The 13945-nt window shown below is 45.9% G+C and overlaps 2 protein-coding genes and 1 long non-coding RNA gene across 4 annotated transcripts; 1 reads left to right on the forward strand and 2 right to left on the reverse strand.

Moving 5' to 3' along the window:
• Positions 1–181: 181 nt before the first annotated feature.
• On the reverse strand, positions 182–1324 carry LOC115556631 (uncharacterized). Its single transcript, XR_003979090.1, has 3 exons — positions 712–1324; positions 383–505; positions 182–199 (listed from the first exon to the last, which is right to left on the reverse strand). It is a non-coding gene; the product is annotated as an uncharacterized LOC115556631 (long non-coding RNA).
• Positions 1325–1491: 167 nt separating this feature from the next.
• Positions 1492–3699, reverse strand: si:ch73-361p23.3 (tumor necrosis factor receptor superfamily member 4). 2 transcript variants are annotated; one of them, XR_003979088.1, is made up of 7 exons: positions 3472–3682; positions 3209–3322; positions 2828–2962; positions 2654–2720; positions 2299–2525; positions 2125–2196; positions 1492–1958 (listed from the first exon to the last, which is right to left on the reverse strand). XR_003979088.1 is itself a non-coding variant. In XM_030373804.1 (6 exons), the coding sequence occupies exons 1-6, from the start codon at positions 3671–3673 to the stop codon at positions 1882–1884; spliced, it is 996 nt and encodes a 331-aa protein (XP_030229664.1). In that variant the 5' UTR covers positions 3674–3699; the 3' UTR covers positions 1492–1881. The 2 variants fall into 2 exon arrangements, 1 of the variants encoding a protein (XP_030229664.1); XM_030373804.1 differs by having other exon boundaries at positions 2125–2525; positions 3472–3699.
• A 2044-nt stretch (positions 3700–5743) lies between these two features.
• On the forward strand, positions 5744–13204 carry ddi2 (DNA-damage inducible protein 2). Its single transcript, XM_030373803.1, has 10 exons — positions 5744–6160; positions 6661–6790; positions 6971–7303; positions 7985–8111; positions 8514–8641; positions 9172–9300; positions 9763–9866; positions 10182–10374; positions 11996–12047; positions 12374–13204. The coding sequence occupies exons 1-9, from the start codon at positions 6023–6025 to the stop codon at positions 12004–12006; spliced, it is 1293 nt and encodes a 430-aa protein (XP_030229663.1). The 5' UTR covers positions 5744–6022; the 3' UTR covers positions 12007–12047; positions 12374–13204.
• Positions 13205–13945: the final 741 nt, after the last annotated feature.

Consider the following 13945-nt stretch of genomic DNA (forward strand, 5'->3'; position numbering starts at 1 on the left):
TGTTGTATTGTACTGTATTATAGTTGTATTATAATGGTTAAAAAAGTAGTGTCATGTCTCTTGCCTTTACGCTTAAGTTTCTCCCCAAGTTGACATCTTTTCTTCACCTCACACTTGGAACAGTGTTCGTCTGAACACATATAGCCCTCAGAACAGGAGCACTTTGCATTTGTGGTTTTTGTACATTGTTCCAGTGTTTCTGCAGACAAAGGTTAAAAATCAACCGTGACTTTGAATCATAGTTGGGTACAATGGTTAAGCCCTCAGTTCCGATAAAACTCACTAAAGTAGAAAACAATTTTCACCGCAAAAACAGAAAAACACCTCCCATAACTCTTCCTTGAATATCCTTTGTATTTTAATTAGGGCATAGATGTCTTACTGTTTGAACACGTAAGGCAGGATTGACACTTGGAAGGGCTGATGCTGTCCTTGTAAGTTCCTGGCTTACATGGAAGACATTCGGTCTCATGGTCTTTAGAACACTCCACCAAGACATATTTACCTTTGAAAAAAGAGATATCATTTAGCATTCTTCAATGTGAAGAAACATTTGGAGGGAAACAAAAGAAGCCATGGAGATATCCAATAAAACATGAAATAATTGATAATGTAACGGTTATGCCTTAATAACAGTTTAGATTATAACAGGTTTGTCATTTCACCATTTTGAACAATGATTTTTTAAATGAATACAAAATTCAGTTTTACCTTTACCACAGGATTTACAGCACCTGCCTTCTGCACTCTGAAACTGCAGCTCCCCGCAGGACAAAGCAAAATGTACAGCCCAAGCATCAAGAAAACATAGAAGTCCGAAGCACAGAATTAAAGAGCTCATTTTAAGAGAGCAATTTAAACATGAGCACGCAGATAGTCCGTTTGTTCTGTTCCAAGGCTAGGTTAAACAGTCCATGAGGCAGTAACCGTCTGCGAACTTGTGTAATATGAAAGCCCACGACTGGTTATTTTGGTCACTTAAGGTGCACATGCTGCGGTCACAGACCAGTGTCGCCTTCCCGTAAAACACACTTCCGTATTAAATCATGTGCTGTGTACCCCACAACGCATGTGAGTCAACCAATTATGTTTTCCCTTGACAATGTTGCCCCAATCGTATGTTTGTTGTTTTTATATTAGAATATTAGAAAATATAGGGGGCCTACACAGGAGACGGGGAGTGAAATAGTTATAACCTAGCAGCTAACCAAATCAGAGGCTATCACCTTTGCTTTAGATTGTGGTTGGTAAGATGCTCGTTTCCCTTCAGCGGAAATTCTCTTAAGTTTACGTAGGCTTATTTAGGTAAATACCTGACCTTTACAGATACAGAAAGAGCACAGAGGTTACTAGTTATTTGTTAAACACTCAACTTATTTGGTCTAGTTATATTAATGGTCTATAAGTATTAAACTAAATGGGAATCCTATACCCAGTTGTATGAACCAGAGACAGCACATAATTCTCAATAAACACAGACATTACAACATGCCAATGAGGTTACAATTTATTTGAATATTACATTTTTTGTAAAAGTTGTTGTAGATTTAGGCAGAAAATAGATCTATATTAATTAATACAAATATGTGTAAATCTCAGGTAAACATGAACCGTGATATGGCCTTGACATTGTATAGATGGCTTTCAGATGTCCATATGAATCATAGAAATGTCTTACTGAAGGCTAGGCAAAGCCTAGAAGTTTGTTTAACTATCACTGATAGCCCAAATTAGCTATAATTTAGCCTGGATGACATATGGACGGTTAATAGACGTTTGTTCTTAGTCGTTGAAGAGGTGGCTCTAGGCTAAGCCTAGACGTTTGAAAAGGTTCCACTATAACCGAAGTTCAGCCCAGCCATCTGAGCTACGTATAGAAGTCTATACTGTGTCCATTAAATGAAATTTTTCTTGCTGGGTTTCTTTGATGGGGCTTTTACACACTGGGTCCTCTTTCGCTGGGAACAAAAGAAGGAGAGAGAAACGAAACTAATAAATGGTGTTGATAAACCTACACTGTTCAAATAACATGTTTTTTCCTGTAAGATTAAAATAGACACACGACATCTAGAGTGTACATCATTTTGGGCACTTGGTATTAATCATGCTTGGCACAAAGCATACCTCTGAATCTAATTGCCCCAGCAGTCAGTATAAGCAGTCCAACAACGACTCCAACAACGAGCCCCCCAATGACTGTGAGAAGGAAGAAAAACACAGCCTCAATGACATCATCCCTGAAAAGTGCACACGGGGCTTCTAGAATACCCAACAGGACAGAACAGGTTAAATTCACACCATGGTTTTTTCTGTTGTGGACTGCAGCCGGTGTGTTATTGGCGGGTGCCTTCTGATGAGGTAATGCTCTGGGTGTGCTGATTTCTGGAGGCGGGGACGTATGGAGTGTCCTGAAGGAGGTGGTCTCAGTCTTCAACCCAGGGGTCATTGTGATAGGAGGCAAATGGTCATGGCAGACAACATCTGATGTCTTGCTGCCATTGATCCGCACTTTGTTGTCTGTACATCTGTCGGATGGAGAGGGGTCATAAGATAGGGTAGGCCAAGACCTCTTTTGAAGCAACAGAACTTATTGTGGTGAGTCGCTCTATATGTGAGTTATAAAAACAGCCATCGATGTAGAATGGTTACATACTTCGTCCATGGCCTGCAATCTGAATCAATTCTGGTGGAGAAATAGCCTTCTCCACATTCTCGACACTCTTGATGACCGGGGAAAAAGAAAGCAGTGCATTTATTACATTGATCAATTTGACTTTATCCAAGTGTGATCGACACATAAACATCTTTGCTGTGTTCCTTGTGTTACCGTCCATCGATTTCCCGGAACCTTTTTCACATTTGCAAGTGGCAGAGTCATCCTCACTGGGACTGAACCCTTTAAGGCAGCGGCAGACTCTGTTCGCAGTGAGGGTACACGGCCTTTCTTCTTTACTCCCTCGTTCTAGAATAAAGAAAACATTTCACTATTCTATAACAACAAGCGCATCTGTATGAGGATGATTAATATAATGGTTATATAATATATCATCTTTAGGCAAATGAAAGTAAAGCGGGATGATAGTCTATGAATCCTTAGATGTAAATTAATGAGTGGTTAGGTATTTTGTTGAATATCACCCTAGTCTCAGTCATATTTGAAATCAACACCTAAATTCAAAATGCTTGATGTTCATTTTATTAGACCTACTTTCATCGCAATTTGTGCAACCCACACAGAATTCGGAATCACTGGCTGCAGGCTGATAATAACCTTCACTGCATGGTTCACATATTTTTTTAGCCCGATTAGCTACTCGTTGTCCTAGAGCAATGAGAAACAGTACAGTTAATACATTCTGATAAGGAACTATGTATTCAGAAACATTTACACATAAACATATACAACTTACAAAAAGAACAAACTTTTATATTCTACAACATTTATACTGGCATAAATAAGAAGCACTTTACCTTTAATGCAATAGAAAGAGGCATCCAAAGCGATCACAAGTCCATTAAAGTACATAGTCCATATGAGTATCAACGGCAGCCTGCTTGTCTGCAGAACTAAAGTTGGCATCTTAGCGTTGGTACTTAGACCCGGAGTACAGCCGAAGGCACCTGTGCCTTGCGCAGCTGGAGATGAAGAACAGCAGAGATGGAATCCCATCATCTAGCCTACGAGACGTGACGTAGCTCTGCTTTCCTCACGCTCATAATTATATTTTGGTGACGAAGAAGCTAGAGGGCAACTGGAAAGTGGCGTTCTAGCTTCTGCGTCACCAAATGATCATGGTCCTACCAACAGTTGGTTTAAGAAAAAAAAGTTTTTTCTTGATTGTGGATGGTGTATCTTGTTGTTTCAACCGTTTTGATTATATTGTGCAGTAGTGGAATTGGATCTCTTGTTTTAAACATCCTCAATACTGGAAGATCTCCCAGATATGGGGTGGCCTGCTTCACTTCTTGATCCATGAAACAATAAAGGATGGTGGCCTTGAACCCGGGACATTATGGGATGGCTGAATGAGGCCTAGTTTTAAAGAGCCTCAATTCATACAGTTGTACATAATGTTAACGCGGATCACAGCCTTTTTGTTCTAAAGTAGAGCCCCTTAGCACATACACAACAGAAGCATTATATTATTGTTATTCATAATGACAACTACATATCAAAAACACTGTATATAATGGTGGCAGGTCTGTGTCCACACTTGTATTGTAAAGCGTTGAAATAGAGCATTTGGAGGGTGCATTGAAAACAAAATGTTACTTGTATACAATAATATAAAAGTATACATTGCTATTGATAATCAAACATCAAGAGTGTAACGTTTTGGAGGATATGTAGCAAACCACACACCTTCATTATGCAATCTTCAAAGCCAGATTGTAAGATAAGATAAGATAAGAACTTTATTTCATCCCATACATGGCACATTTTTTTGTTACCACCTGTTTCTGCTACTCAAATGTTCAATTTTGACGAATTTTTAAACTGTCAGCAGAAGCTCTCCTTGTCAGCAATGTTACAGTTTGAATTAAACATAGATATAGTTTTATAAATAGTTTATTCTATTGAATGTTGAATTAATTTATGAATGTTATGCCTTCATTTTGAACATTTAGCTTAAGAACTTAGCTGTTATTGTCAAGCAGTGGAATATTTGATTAGCATCGGAACAAGATGTGGGTTTTATTCACGGAAATTACACAGCAATGATCCTTTGATATATTTCTGTGGTTGCCAATGAGACGGGTGGAACTCGAAACGCTGTTGATTAATTTGCAAACTCCTGCTTCGCAGATGGAAGGTTGCACACCAATTACAAACAAAGAGCTGAGTATTTGGGTTCATGAGAAAAGTATTTACAACCCAACATAGCTTAATCAAAACACCTCAAAGTCAAATTCCAGTCAACAGTTAAATACGTACAGTATAACAGGGTAATTTTTTAGACAGTGATATTACTTTTGACATGCAAAGTAACAAATAAGTAGACGGCAATAGCACGAAGATTTGAAATGATATGGAAGAAGAAACATTTCACTCTCACTTCCGTCGTTTTTCCAGGCAAAACCGACCCAAATCTAATGATAGAAATCAGCCCAAAGGCAGTTCCACGCAACGGAAGAGAGTCGGGGAGGATCTCATTTGAGTTAAATTTCAACATAAAATATATCATATATTGGCCATTTAAGGCAGTATATGCATGTAAGAAACACGTACTTTAAACCCAAAAAATTAAAATGCTACAATAACTTAATGCAGATAAATAAATAACGAATCAATATTTGCTCAGGCCGGTGTTTCAGCAAATTATTAAATGTACATGGTTAAGAGGTTTATTTTGGAGATAGCAAATCCCATAACAGAGCTTACTTTGCTTTGGAATTCAGAACCTTCCCTTGCAATACATTTGGCCATTGAGGACATCCTGATATAGAAAGAAAGAAATAGCTGACATATATATTTTATTGTCTTTTGTCTAGATATCTAGATAAATATTTCCTAAATCGTAACCATTTGATTTGTATTTGACAGTGGAACTAATTCATTATATAAAAAAAAGATGGCTATAAGAATAATGGTCAAATTACATATTTGTGCTAAACTGAAATTAACATGTATGTATTAATATATCAAATATAAATGAACTAAATAAATCCCCCTGTGGGTCAACATGAAGATGAATGCTTTGGTTTCTCGCGAGAATTCACGACAGTAAAGTCATAATTTGACGTGTCGAAAATGCGATGCAGAATACGGCACACTGTGTGATTGGTGTTTTGTTGATAAACGAATAACTGTCTTTAAACTGAGGGGCTGGTGCTTTCAGTTTTGTGGCTGAAGTTCTATTTGATGAAAACGTTAAATTGATATAAATTATAACCACTGGGTTAAGCTCGAACACACGGCTCATTAGCGTGTATTCTCCACTGGAAGAAGAAAGTACACAAAGTAAAGTGGTTCTCCAGTACCGCGGCTCCGTGAATCACCTGATCCTGCCCCAGAACAGCGATGCAGATTACGGTCTTCTGCGCGCCGAGGGATCGCCCAGAAACAACTTTCGCCCTCGATGTTTCTCCAGAGCTTGAACTCAGAGACTTTGTAGCGCTGTGTGAACTAGAATCGGGCATCCCAGCCGGAGAGATCCAGGTACGGCTTGAGTGGTTAGATAGTAGCTCACCAAAGCAGTAAAGCTATGCTAGCTCGCTAGCATGATTCGCACTTTTGCTATCTGACACTTAAGCAGGTTGCTTCACCTAATGGGCTATATAAAGAGCGTCGTTAAGATTTTCGGCTCAATGTCCACGGTTGCGGTTAGATTTCTGTATGCGTCTACTTCAACCAAGTCATGTTAAGGCACATGGGCATGGCTAGTGTACAACGTTAATCTTCAGAGAGAACTAGCTATGAATTAAGGACCTACGCCGTAGGTCCTTAATTCTAACTAACCCTAACCCTAACCCTGTGATGTGACATGAGCTAGAGAATAAATGTATAAAGCTAGCTGCGAGATAAAGTTAGCATTTGCTGTTTAGTTTATAGGATGGCAAGTAGGATGCAATCATAGCCAGAACAACGATGTGATGGTCCTTTACAAAGAAAGTATTAACTATGACCGCTGTGCTTATATTCGTAACCCAAACACATAGATCCTGTACACGGAACAACCTCTTGTAGACTTAACTCGCGCTTTGGGCAACTACGGTGTGAAGGATGGAGATGTGGTTGTGCTCAGACAAGCAGACAGGAGACCCCCACCAACACAACCCGCTTTCCCAGGTAGGATAGGTTTGTTGGAAATTAACCTTGCAAAGCGATTGGCTATTATTATATACTTGTGCATGTTGTACCATTTGATCAACATGAAAAGTTCACCCTTCCCTTAAAGTACGAAACCGTATTAACATTAAAGTGCTATGTGTTTAAAAAATGTGTTGACCCCCCTTGTTGTCTCCATAGGTCTGCCCCATATCGACTTTCGTTCCATCACAGTGCCGGGCACCTCCTCTTCGGGCGGACAGCGTGCTGCGCCAAGGCAGCAACAGCATCAACCCTCCCTGCAGCAGCAGCAGCAGCCGACCCCATCCCCGGCCCAGCCTTCAGCCTCGCTCCCGCCTGCTCCACAGCCGTCCACGCCGTCGGCCTCCCGCGCCTCGGGCTCTGGCTCCTCTCTGCCGGGGCTGGATGACCCGGCCCTGCTCCAGCAGATGCTGTTGTCCAACCCTCATGAGCTGTCGCTGCTAAAGGAGCGAAACCCGCCCCTGGCCGAGGCACTGCTTAGTGGGGACCTGGGTGAGTGACGCTGGCATGTTTATGTGTGGCAGTGGTTGAGTGATTTTATTTGAGTGTTAATTTTTCTTATTTGGATTTAATGGCTGTGCATTCTATGTTGGAGAGGACTTAGTTATTCCAATACATTTTCTCCTCATATCAATCACTAAACAACAACGTTAAATAATGACTTGTCCTTTGGGTTTCTGGATTGTTTCACTAAAGTGAAAATGAAACGACTAAAGTGAAACAAGGAAGTTTTTCTCTGTGTTTCTGCGGGGCATGTCTCTAAAGCGTGACAAGGACGTTAAATGAGGTGCTCCTCATCTTTGTAATAGCAGAGCATTGAACTTCAGCGTAAACTGATCTGTTCACAGAGGGAACCAAGGACCTTGAATAAAGAGTCGTCTTGTGTGTTTCTAAAGAGCGTTTCAGTAAAGTGAAACAAGGACACTAAAGGGAAAAATGACCTGTGTTCACTAAAGTGAACACAGGGTATCAAATCAAGATATGTCCTGTGTTTCTGCAGTGTGTACCTGTAGTGAAACAAGGACATTACATAAAGAGACGTCCTGTGTTTCTGCAGTGTGTCACTCAAGTCAAACAAGGACATTACCTAAAGAGTTATCCTGTGTTTCTGCAGTGTGTCACTCAAGTCAAACAAGGACATTACCTAAAGAGACGTCCTGTGTGTTTCCTCAGAGCGCTTTACTAAAGTGCTTGTGGAGCAGCAGCAGGACCGAGCCCGGAGGGAGCAGGAGCGCATCAGACTCCTCACTGCGGACCCCTTCGACCTGGACGCTCAGGCCAAGATAGAAGAGGACATCAGGTATAGGTTGCATGGTTTCGGAGGCTTACAACAACCAACATAATGCCATACAAAAGCATACAATTTAGGTTGGCATCATTGAAAATAAAAAAAAGTGAATGCCTCACAACCTAGTTAGAGTGGGATCAGAAGGGGATCAGAAAGCCATAGGGATCAGAATGAAACAAGGTTATTCTTTTGTACATTAGGTCTATCGCGTCTCAAAGTGATCCTAATTGTAGCTACCGGAGAGATGGCTTTACGGTTTATGTTTAGTATTTTCTGTAGCATAACCATGTGTTAATGTATAGTATGTAGTAATGTATGTATAGTTAAGGTATACAGCTGTTTTGGCGAATGGGATTCAAAGTCATTTCTGCCCAATCTAAGCTTGACGTTTTAACCAATTTATATGTTTTCTAGGCAGCATAATGTGGAAGAAAATATGACCATTGCAATGGAGGAAGCACCAGAGAGCTTTGGCCAGGTGGTTATGCTCTACATCAACTGTTTAGTCAACGGACACCCCGTCAAAGCCTTTGTCGACTCAGGTAACAACCCCTACTGCCTTCTGGCCATTCTACAGATGTATTGTAAAAGTATACATGAACAACGTGTATAATAGATCTATATGCAGAAAAGAAGCCATATCGCTGCAGCAGAAAAATGGAATGCCCTTATTGTTGTCTTATGATGCAGGTTATCTCTGCCAATTATAATGCAGGTTCACTCTGCCTCTAATAATGGAGGTTCTCTCTGACTCTTATGATGCAGGTTATCTCTGCCACTTATAATGCAGGATCACTCTGCCTCTAATAATGGAGGTTCTCTCTGACTCTTATAATGTAGGTTCTCTCTGCCACTAATAATGGAGGTTCTCTCTGCCTCTTTTAATACAGGTTCTCTCTACCACTTATAATGCAGGTTCACTCTGCCACTAATAATGGAGGTTCTCTCTGACTCTTATAATATAGGTTCTCTCTGCCACTAATAATGGAGGTTCTCTCTGCCACTACTAATGGAGGTTCTCTCTGCCTGGTATAATGGCGGTTCTCTCTTACTCCTATGCTTGTGGTTGTAGGAGCCCAGATGACCATCATGAGCCAGGCGTGTGCAGAACGCTGCAACATAATGCGTCTGGTGGACCGTCGCTGGGCTGGGATAGCCAAGGGTGTGGGCACCCAGAAGATCATTGGCCGAGTTCATCTGGGTGGGTGTCTCCTCCTTCAACTATGAGTATTGTTGAGCGCAGTATCATTCAAGTGCATTGTAGTGCATGTGGGGACCAAACCTGCATTGTGTTTCCATAGCCCAAGATCTTCCTACCATTTACGACTCTTTTGAATCTAATTGCCCACTCAGAATGCAATTCACCAAGCAAAGCATTACTGGGATTTCACTTTGTGTTTTAAACGTAAGGCTGGCAGTCGTTATGCCTCGTGGCAGACAGGCTGGCTGGCTAGGTGTCTGACGGTAATTGAGTTCCTCTTTGATTTAGACTCTCTAATGGAGGAAGAAGCTGGCCACAGATTATTGAATGAGTTGTAGAAGTTCTCCCCGGCGACAAATGAAGACAAATGATGACCGTTGATCCACACAGACCCGTGGTTCCACCATGGACCCCGGTCTAGTTCATTGGCGCTGACGCTCCTGTTGTGTTGACGGCCCTCAGCTCAGGTGGTGATAGAAAGCATCTTCCTGCCGTGCTCCTTCTCCATCCTGGAGGACCAGCCCATGGACATGCTGCTGGGCCTGGACATGCTGAAGAGACATCAGGTATGTGCGCCGCACCCGACGAGGCCACAACCTCCCCCCTACGACACAACGACCTACGGCTGCTCCATGATGGAAAAAATCCTAATCACGATTATTTTGGTCAATATTGAAGAAATTATCCGGTTATTCAGCATTCCTTCCACAAGAGAACTTTGAAAAGAACTTTGAAATTTCCACTTCGGAAAAATGAAAAACATTTTCAAATCCACTTGATTATATTCGTTTGGAGATCGTTTGACCCACAAATCAAAATCAAAATTAGACTAATTGAACAGCCCTGCAACAACCACGTCGCTGCTCTCGCCTCCTCCTCAGTGCTCCATCGACCTGAAGAAGAACGTGCTCCTGATCGGCACCACGTCCACCGAGACGCACTTCCTCCCGGAGTCGGAGCTCCCGGAGTGCGCCCGGCTGGCGTACGGGCCGGACGGCCGGGAGGACGCGGCGCCGGAGGAGATGGCGGACCGCGAGCTGGCGGAGGCGCTCCAGAGGTCCATACAGGAGAGCGGTAAGGAGGGAGGGGGGGGGGGGTGCACCCTGGGGTGTTGCCGTGGTTTCCCCGCAAACAAGCTTGTGTTTTCGTTTTTTTTATCCCATTGGACGTTTTAGATCATCCCGCCCTGGGAAATACATCTGCATGCGCCTCCTTTTTGAAGCTGCTCAGAGTGTTGACTGCTGTTCTTTATTCCCTCTCATGGCTTCATCTCAACATCCCAGCGAGTTAAGCCCTCCATGGCATCATGATGGTGTAGTTACCATGTGACGGATGAGTTAATGGAGAGGATCAATCTGAATATGAAGTGATCCTAACTGAATGAAGGATACAGTTGTTAGTTCATTAATAGTGTTATTATCTTTAAGTAGCTGCAGTCATTGTTTATTAAGGTAGTCAAGGTAAGCAGGGGGTGTTATTGTGTGCAGTAATACGGACCGAATCACCGAATGACAGTTGTGTAAGACGGTGCGAGGATTGAAATTTAAACTTTCAGTTTAAAAAGCAGCAAGGTTGAATCAAGTATGCGTATAACAGCTTGCTTGAGACTAGGACCTGTAGGCCGTTCAGATGTTGTGTTAAGAAAGCCTATAAGAAGGAGAGCTTGTAATGGTGTTTAGCACTCACAATTAACTTGACAAATCAGTTGTTGTAGTATGTAAAGATTTAGTGGCATCAGGCGGTCCGGATGTGGCAGAAATAAAATATATAATATTATGTAGTATGTGTTAAGGCTATAATCTCATAAAAATAAGAATGAATGTTTTTCTTTACCTTTTTAATAGACACCCTATATCTTCATTGGTAGGGGGTCAGTTTTATTCAGTCGACCATAAGGGACAAATGTCTCTGGAGAGAATGAGTCCCAAAGCATTCGGGGGTTTGCAGTCTGCAACCTCACCACTAGGTGGCACTCAATCCTTTACCAAGGAACTCCGTGCAGCGCTCTTATTAAGTAAGCAAACTGCACTAGAGTATCTCAAATTGTGTTTTTGTACAGCACGAGTGGTGGTAAGTTTAACAGCCCTGTTTCTGTCTGGTTCCTAAAGGAAATAGAAATCGGACTATTCCATATGCAGGCATTCAAGTAAAATCTATTTGAACAATCCTTGATCCCCTTGATCTATCGATGTACTTATATAAACCATAACTCCCAGTACTAAGGTTGTCTCTGTCTTGGGTAACACTCTCATTGGTGTCGATTTATGTCTTGCAGAGAAATCGGACTATTCCATATGCAGTCATTCAAGTCAAATCTATTTGCACAGCCTTTGATCTATCAATGTACTTATGTGAATTGTAAATCTCAGTAATAAGTTTGTCTATGTCCTGGTTAACATCCTCATTAGTGTAGGTTGATGTCCTGCTGGAAACAGCTGTGAGCTGAGAATTGCCTGCTTGGCGGTTGGTTAGGGGTCATGTGATTACAGGCGATGGGGTCACGGTGTTGACCTATGACCTCAGGGGTCACGGGGTTGCAGCGCTCCTCTTAGTGGGCACCTTTCTCTGTGTGTGAAAAAGGCTTCAGCGTGTGGTGCATGCCCTGCGTGCTAACTCTGCGTCCCCTTTGCACGCTTTGTGTGGTGTGTGCGTGTGTGTGTGTGTGCGTGTGTGTGTGCGTGTTAACCCTGAGCAGGACAGCACTGATGCATATGGGGGAGACAGCTGGAGAGGGCCCGACCAATCAGGTACTGCAGATCCACAGTGAGACCAGGTTCATCATCGCTTACCGTCGTTTGTTTTTGTGTACATTTTTGTTTTTGCTTAGATTTCATTTTTTTGCTGTATCGTCAAACTTATTTTCTTGTTCTCATATTTTTGTTTTTCTTGAATCCGTTTTTTGATTTTGTTTGACAAAGGCGATTCGATCCCAAGATATAGGATACAAGTCCAGGCATATTTTTTTATACATTTATGAACAACACAAATGTGGGAACTCCCCCCCCCCCCCCCCCCCATTTGAAAGTGTTCTCATGATCACTTGTAACTCAAATGTTTCCACTACATTTCCCAGACACTGCAGATGGACAAACTACCTCACCAGAACCCCAGCCATTCCCAACGCCTAACCCCCTGGACCCACCGTCCCACTCCCCTCCCTGGGCTGCAGACAACCTGCCAACCCCCCCCGGCTGCAGCCGGACGGCCCCCCCACCATCAGAGCCTCCCCGGGACCCGCCCGGCCTCCAGGGGCCTCCAGAGTCTCTCCTGTCCCCGGCCGAGGGCCCCGCCCAGGGCTGTGACCCCCAGGCTCTGCCCCCTGCTGCCAGCCCGGCCCCGCTGCCCCTCCTGCCCCCCCCCTGCCTCACCCGGGAGACGTCAGAGCTGCCCCCCTCTGAGGACCCGGCCGGAGGGCACGCCCGGACCCCCCAGGAGCCAGCAGGGCCCGCTGCGCCCATAGAAATCGATTGGGACTCCGACGGGATGAGGAGTCCGGGCGAGCTCTCCGCCCCCCAGCCCATGGAGCAGGAGTCCGGCGACGCCCATCCAGCCCTCGACTCCCCCGCCCCGCCCTCTGCCCGGCCCCTCTCCCTCCCCGCGGACCCCCTCGCCGCCGCCGCCGCCGCCGCCCTCGACCCGGGCGACCCCGCCTGCGCCGAGATGAGGTCCCCCCCGTGCGAGGCGGAGGGGCCCGTCCCGCCGGAGAGAGCCCAGCCCGAGGGCGAGCACTGCCCCCACAACACGCCCTCACTGGCCTCCGCCCTGCGGGAGCTCCACCAGCTGCTGGTGTCCAACGGCTGCACGGGGTCCCAGGACGCCGCCGGCCCCCCGACGCAGGCCTGCCCCCCGACTCAGCCCCGCCCCCCGACTCAGCCCTGCCCCCCGACTCAGCCCCGCCCCCCGACTCAGCCCTGCCCCCCGACTCAGCCCCGCCCCCCGACTCAGGCCTGCCCCCCGACTCAGCCCCGCCCCCCGACTCAGCCCCGCCCCCCGACTCAGCCCTGCCCCCCCACACAGCCCTGCCGCGAGACCGCAGACGGGCTGGACGATGGCGGCCCCCGCCCCGCCCAGCCCCCCGACTCTAAAGACCCCGAGGACCCCGAGGACGCCGAGCCGCCGTCCGCCGCCATTGAACCCAGCGGCGCACGACCAGGCGACGATGCCAAAGCCAACCGCGCCGCCGCCGCCGCCACTGCTGCTGAAACGGAGCCGGCGGGCTCTGAGAGTGCAGGCCCCGCCGGCCAGGGGGGCCGGGTGTCCAGAGAGGGGCCGGAGGAGGCCGCGCAGGGACAAGGGGAGCCGGCTTGCCCCGACGGCCGCTGCGAGAGCCGGGCGGAGGGGCAGGGGAAGGCCTCGTCCGGGCCCCCGCCCCAGGCCGACCTGGCGGTCAGGGAGCCCCCCGAAGGCCAGCAGGGGAGAGGGGTGGCGGACGGGAGGGCCTCGGGCACCTGTACCCCTGACAGTCTGGGCCCTCTCGGGGGCCCGGCCGGCCCCGCTGCTCCCTCCCCGTCCCCGGCCCCCCCGGCCCCCGCCCCGGCTCCCTCCATTGACCGGTTCCCCGCGGAGCACCTCCAGAGGATCCAGGCGGAGGGCTTCTCGGCCTGGGAGGCGGCGGAGGCCCTGGAGCAGGCCCACGGCGTGGTGG

Source organism: Gadus morhua, chromosome 13, assembly GCF_902167405.1.
Source record: "Gadus morhua chromosome 13, gadMor3.0, whole genome shotgun sequence".
NCBI lineage: Eukaryota > Metazoa > Chordata > Actinopteri > Gadiformes > Gadidae > Gadus > Gadus morhua.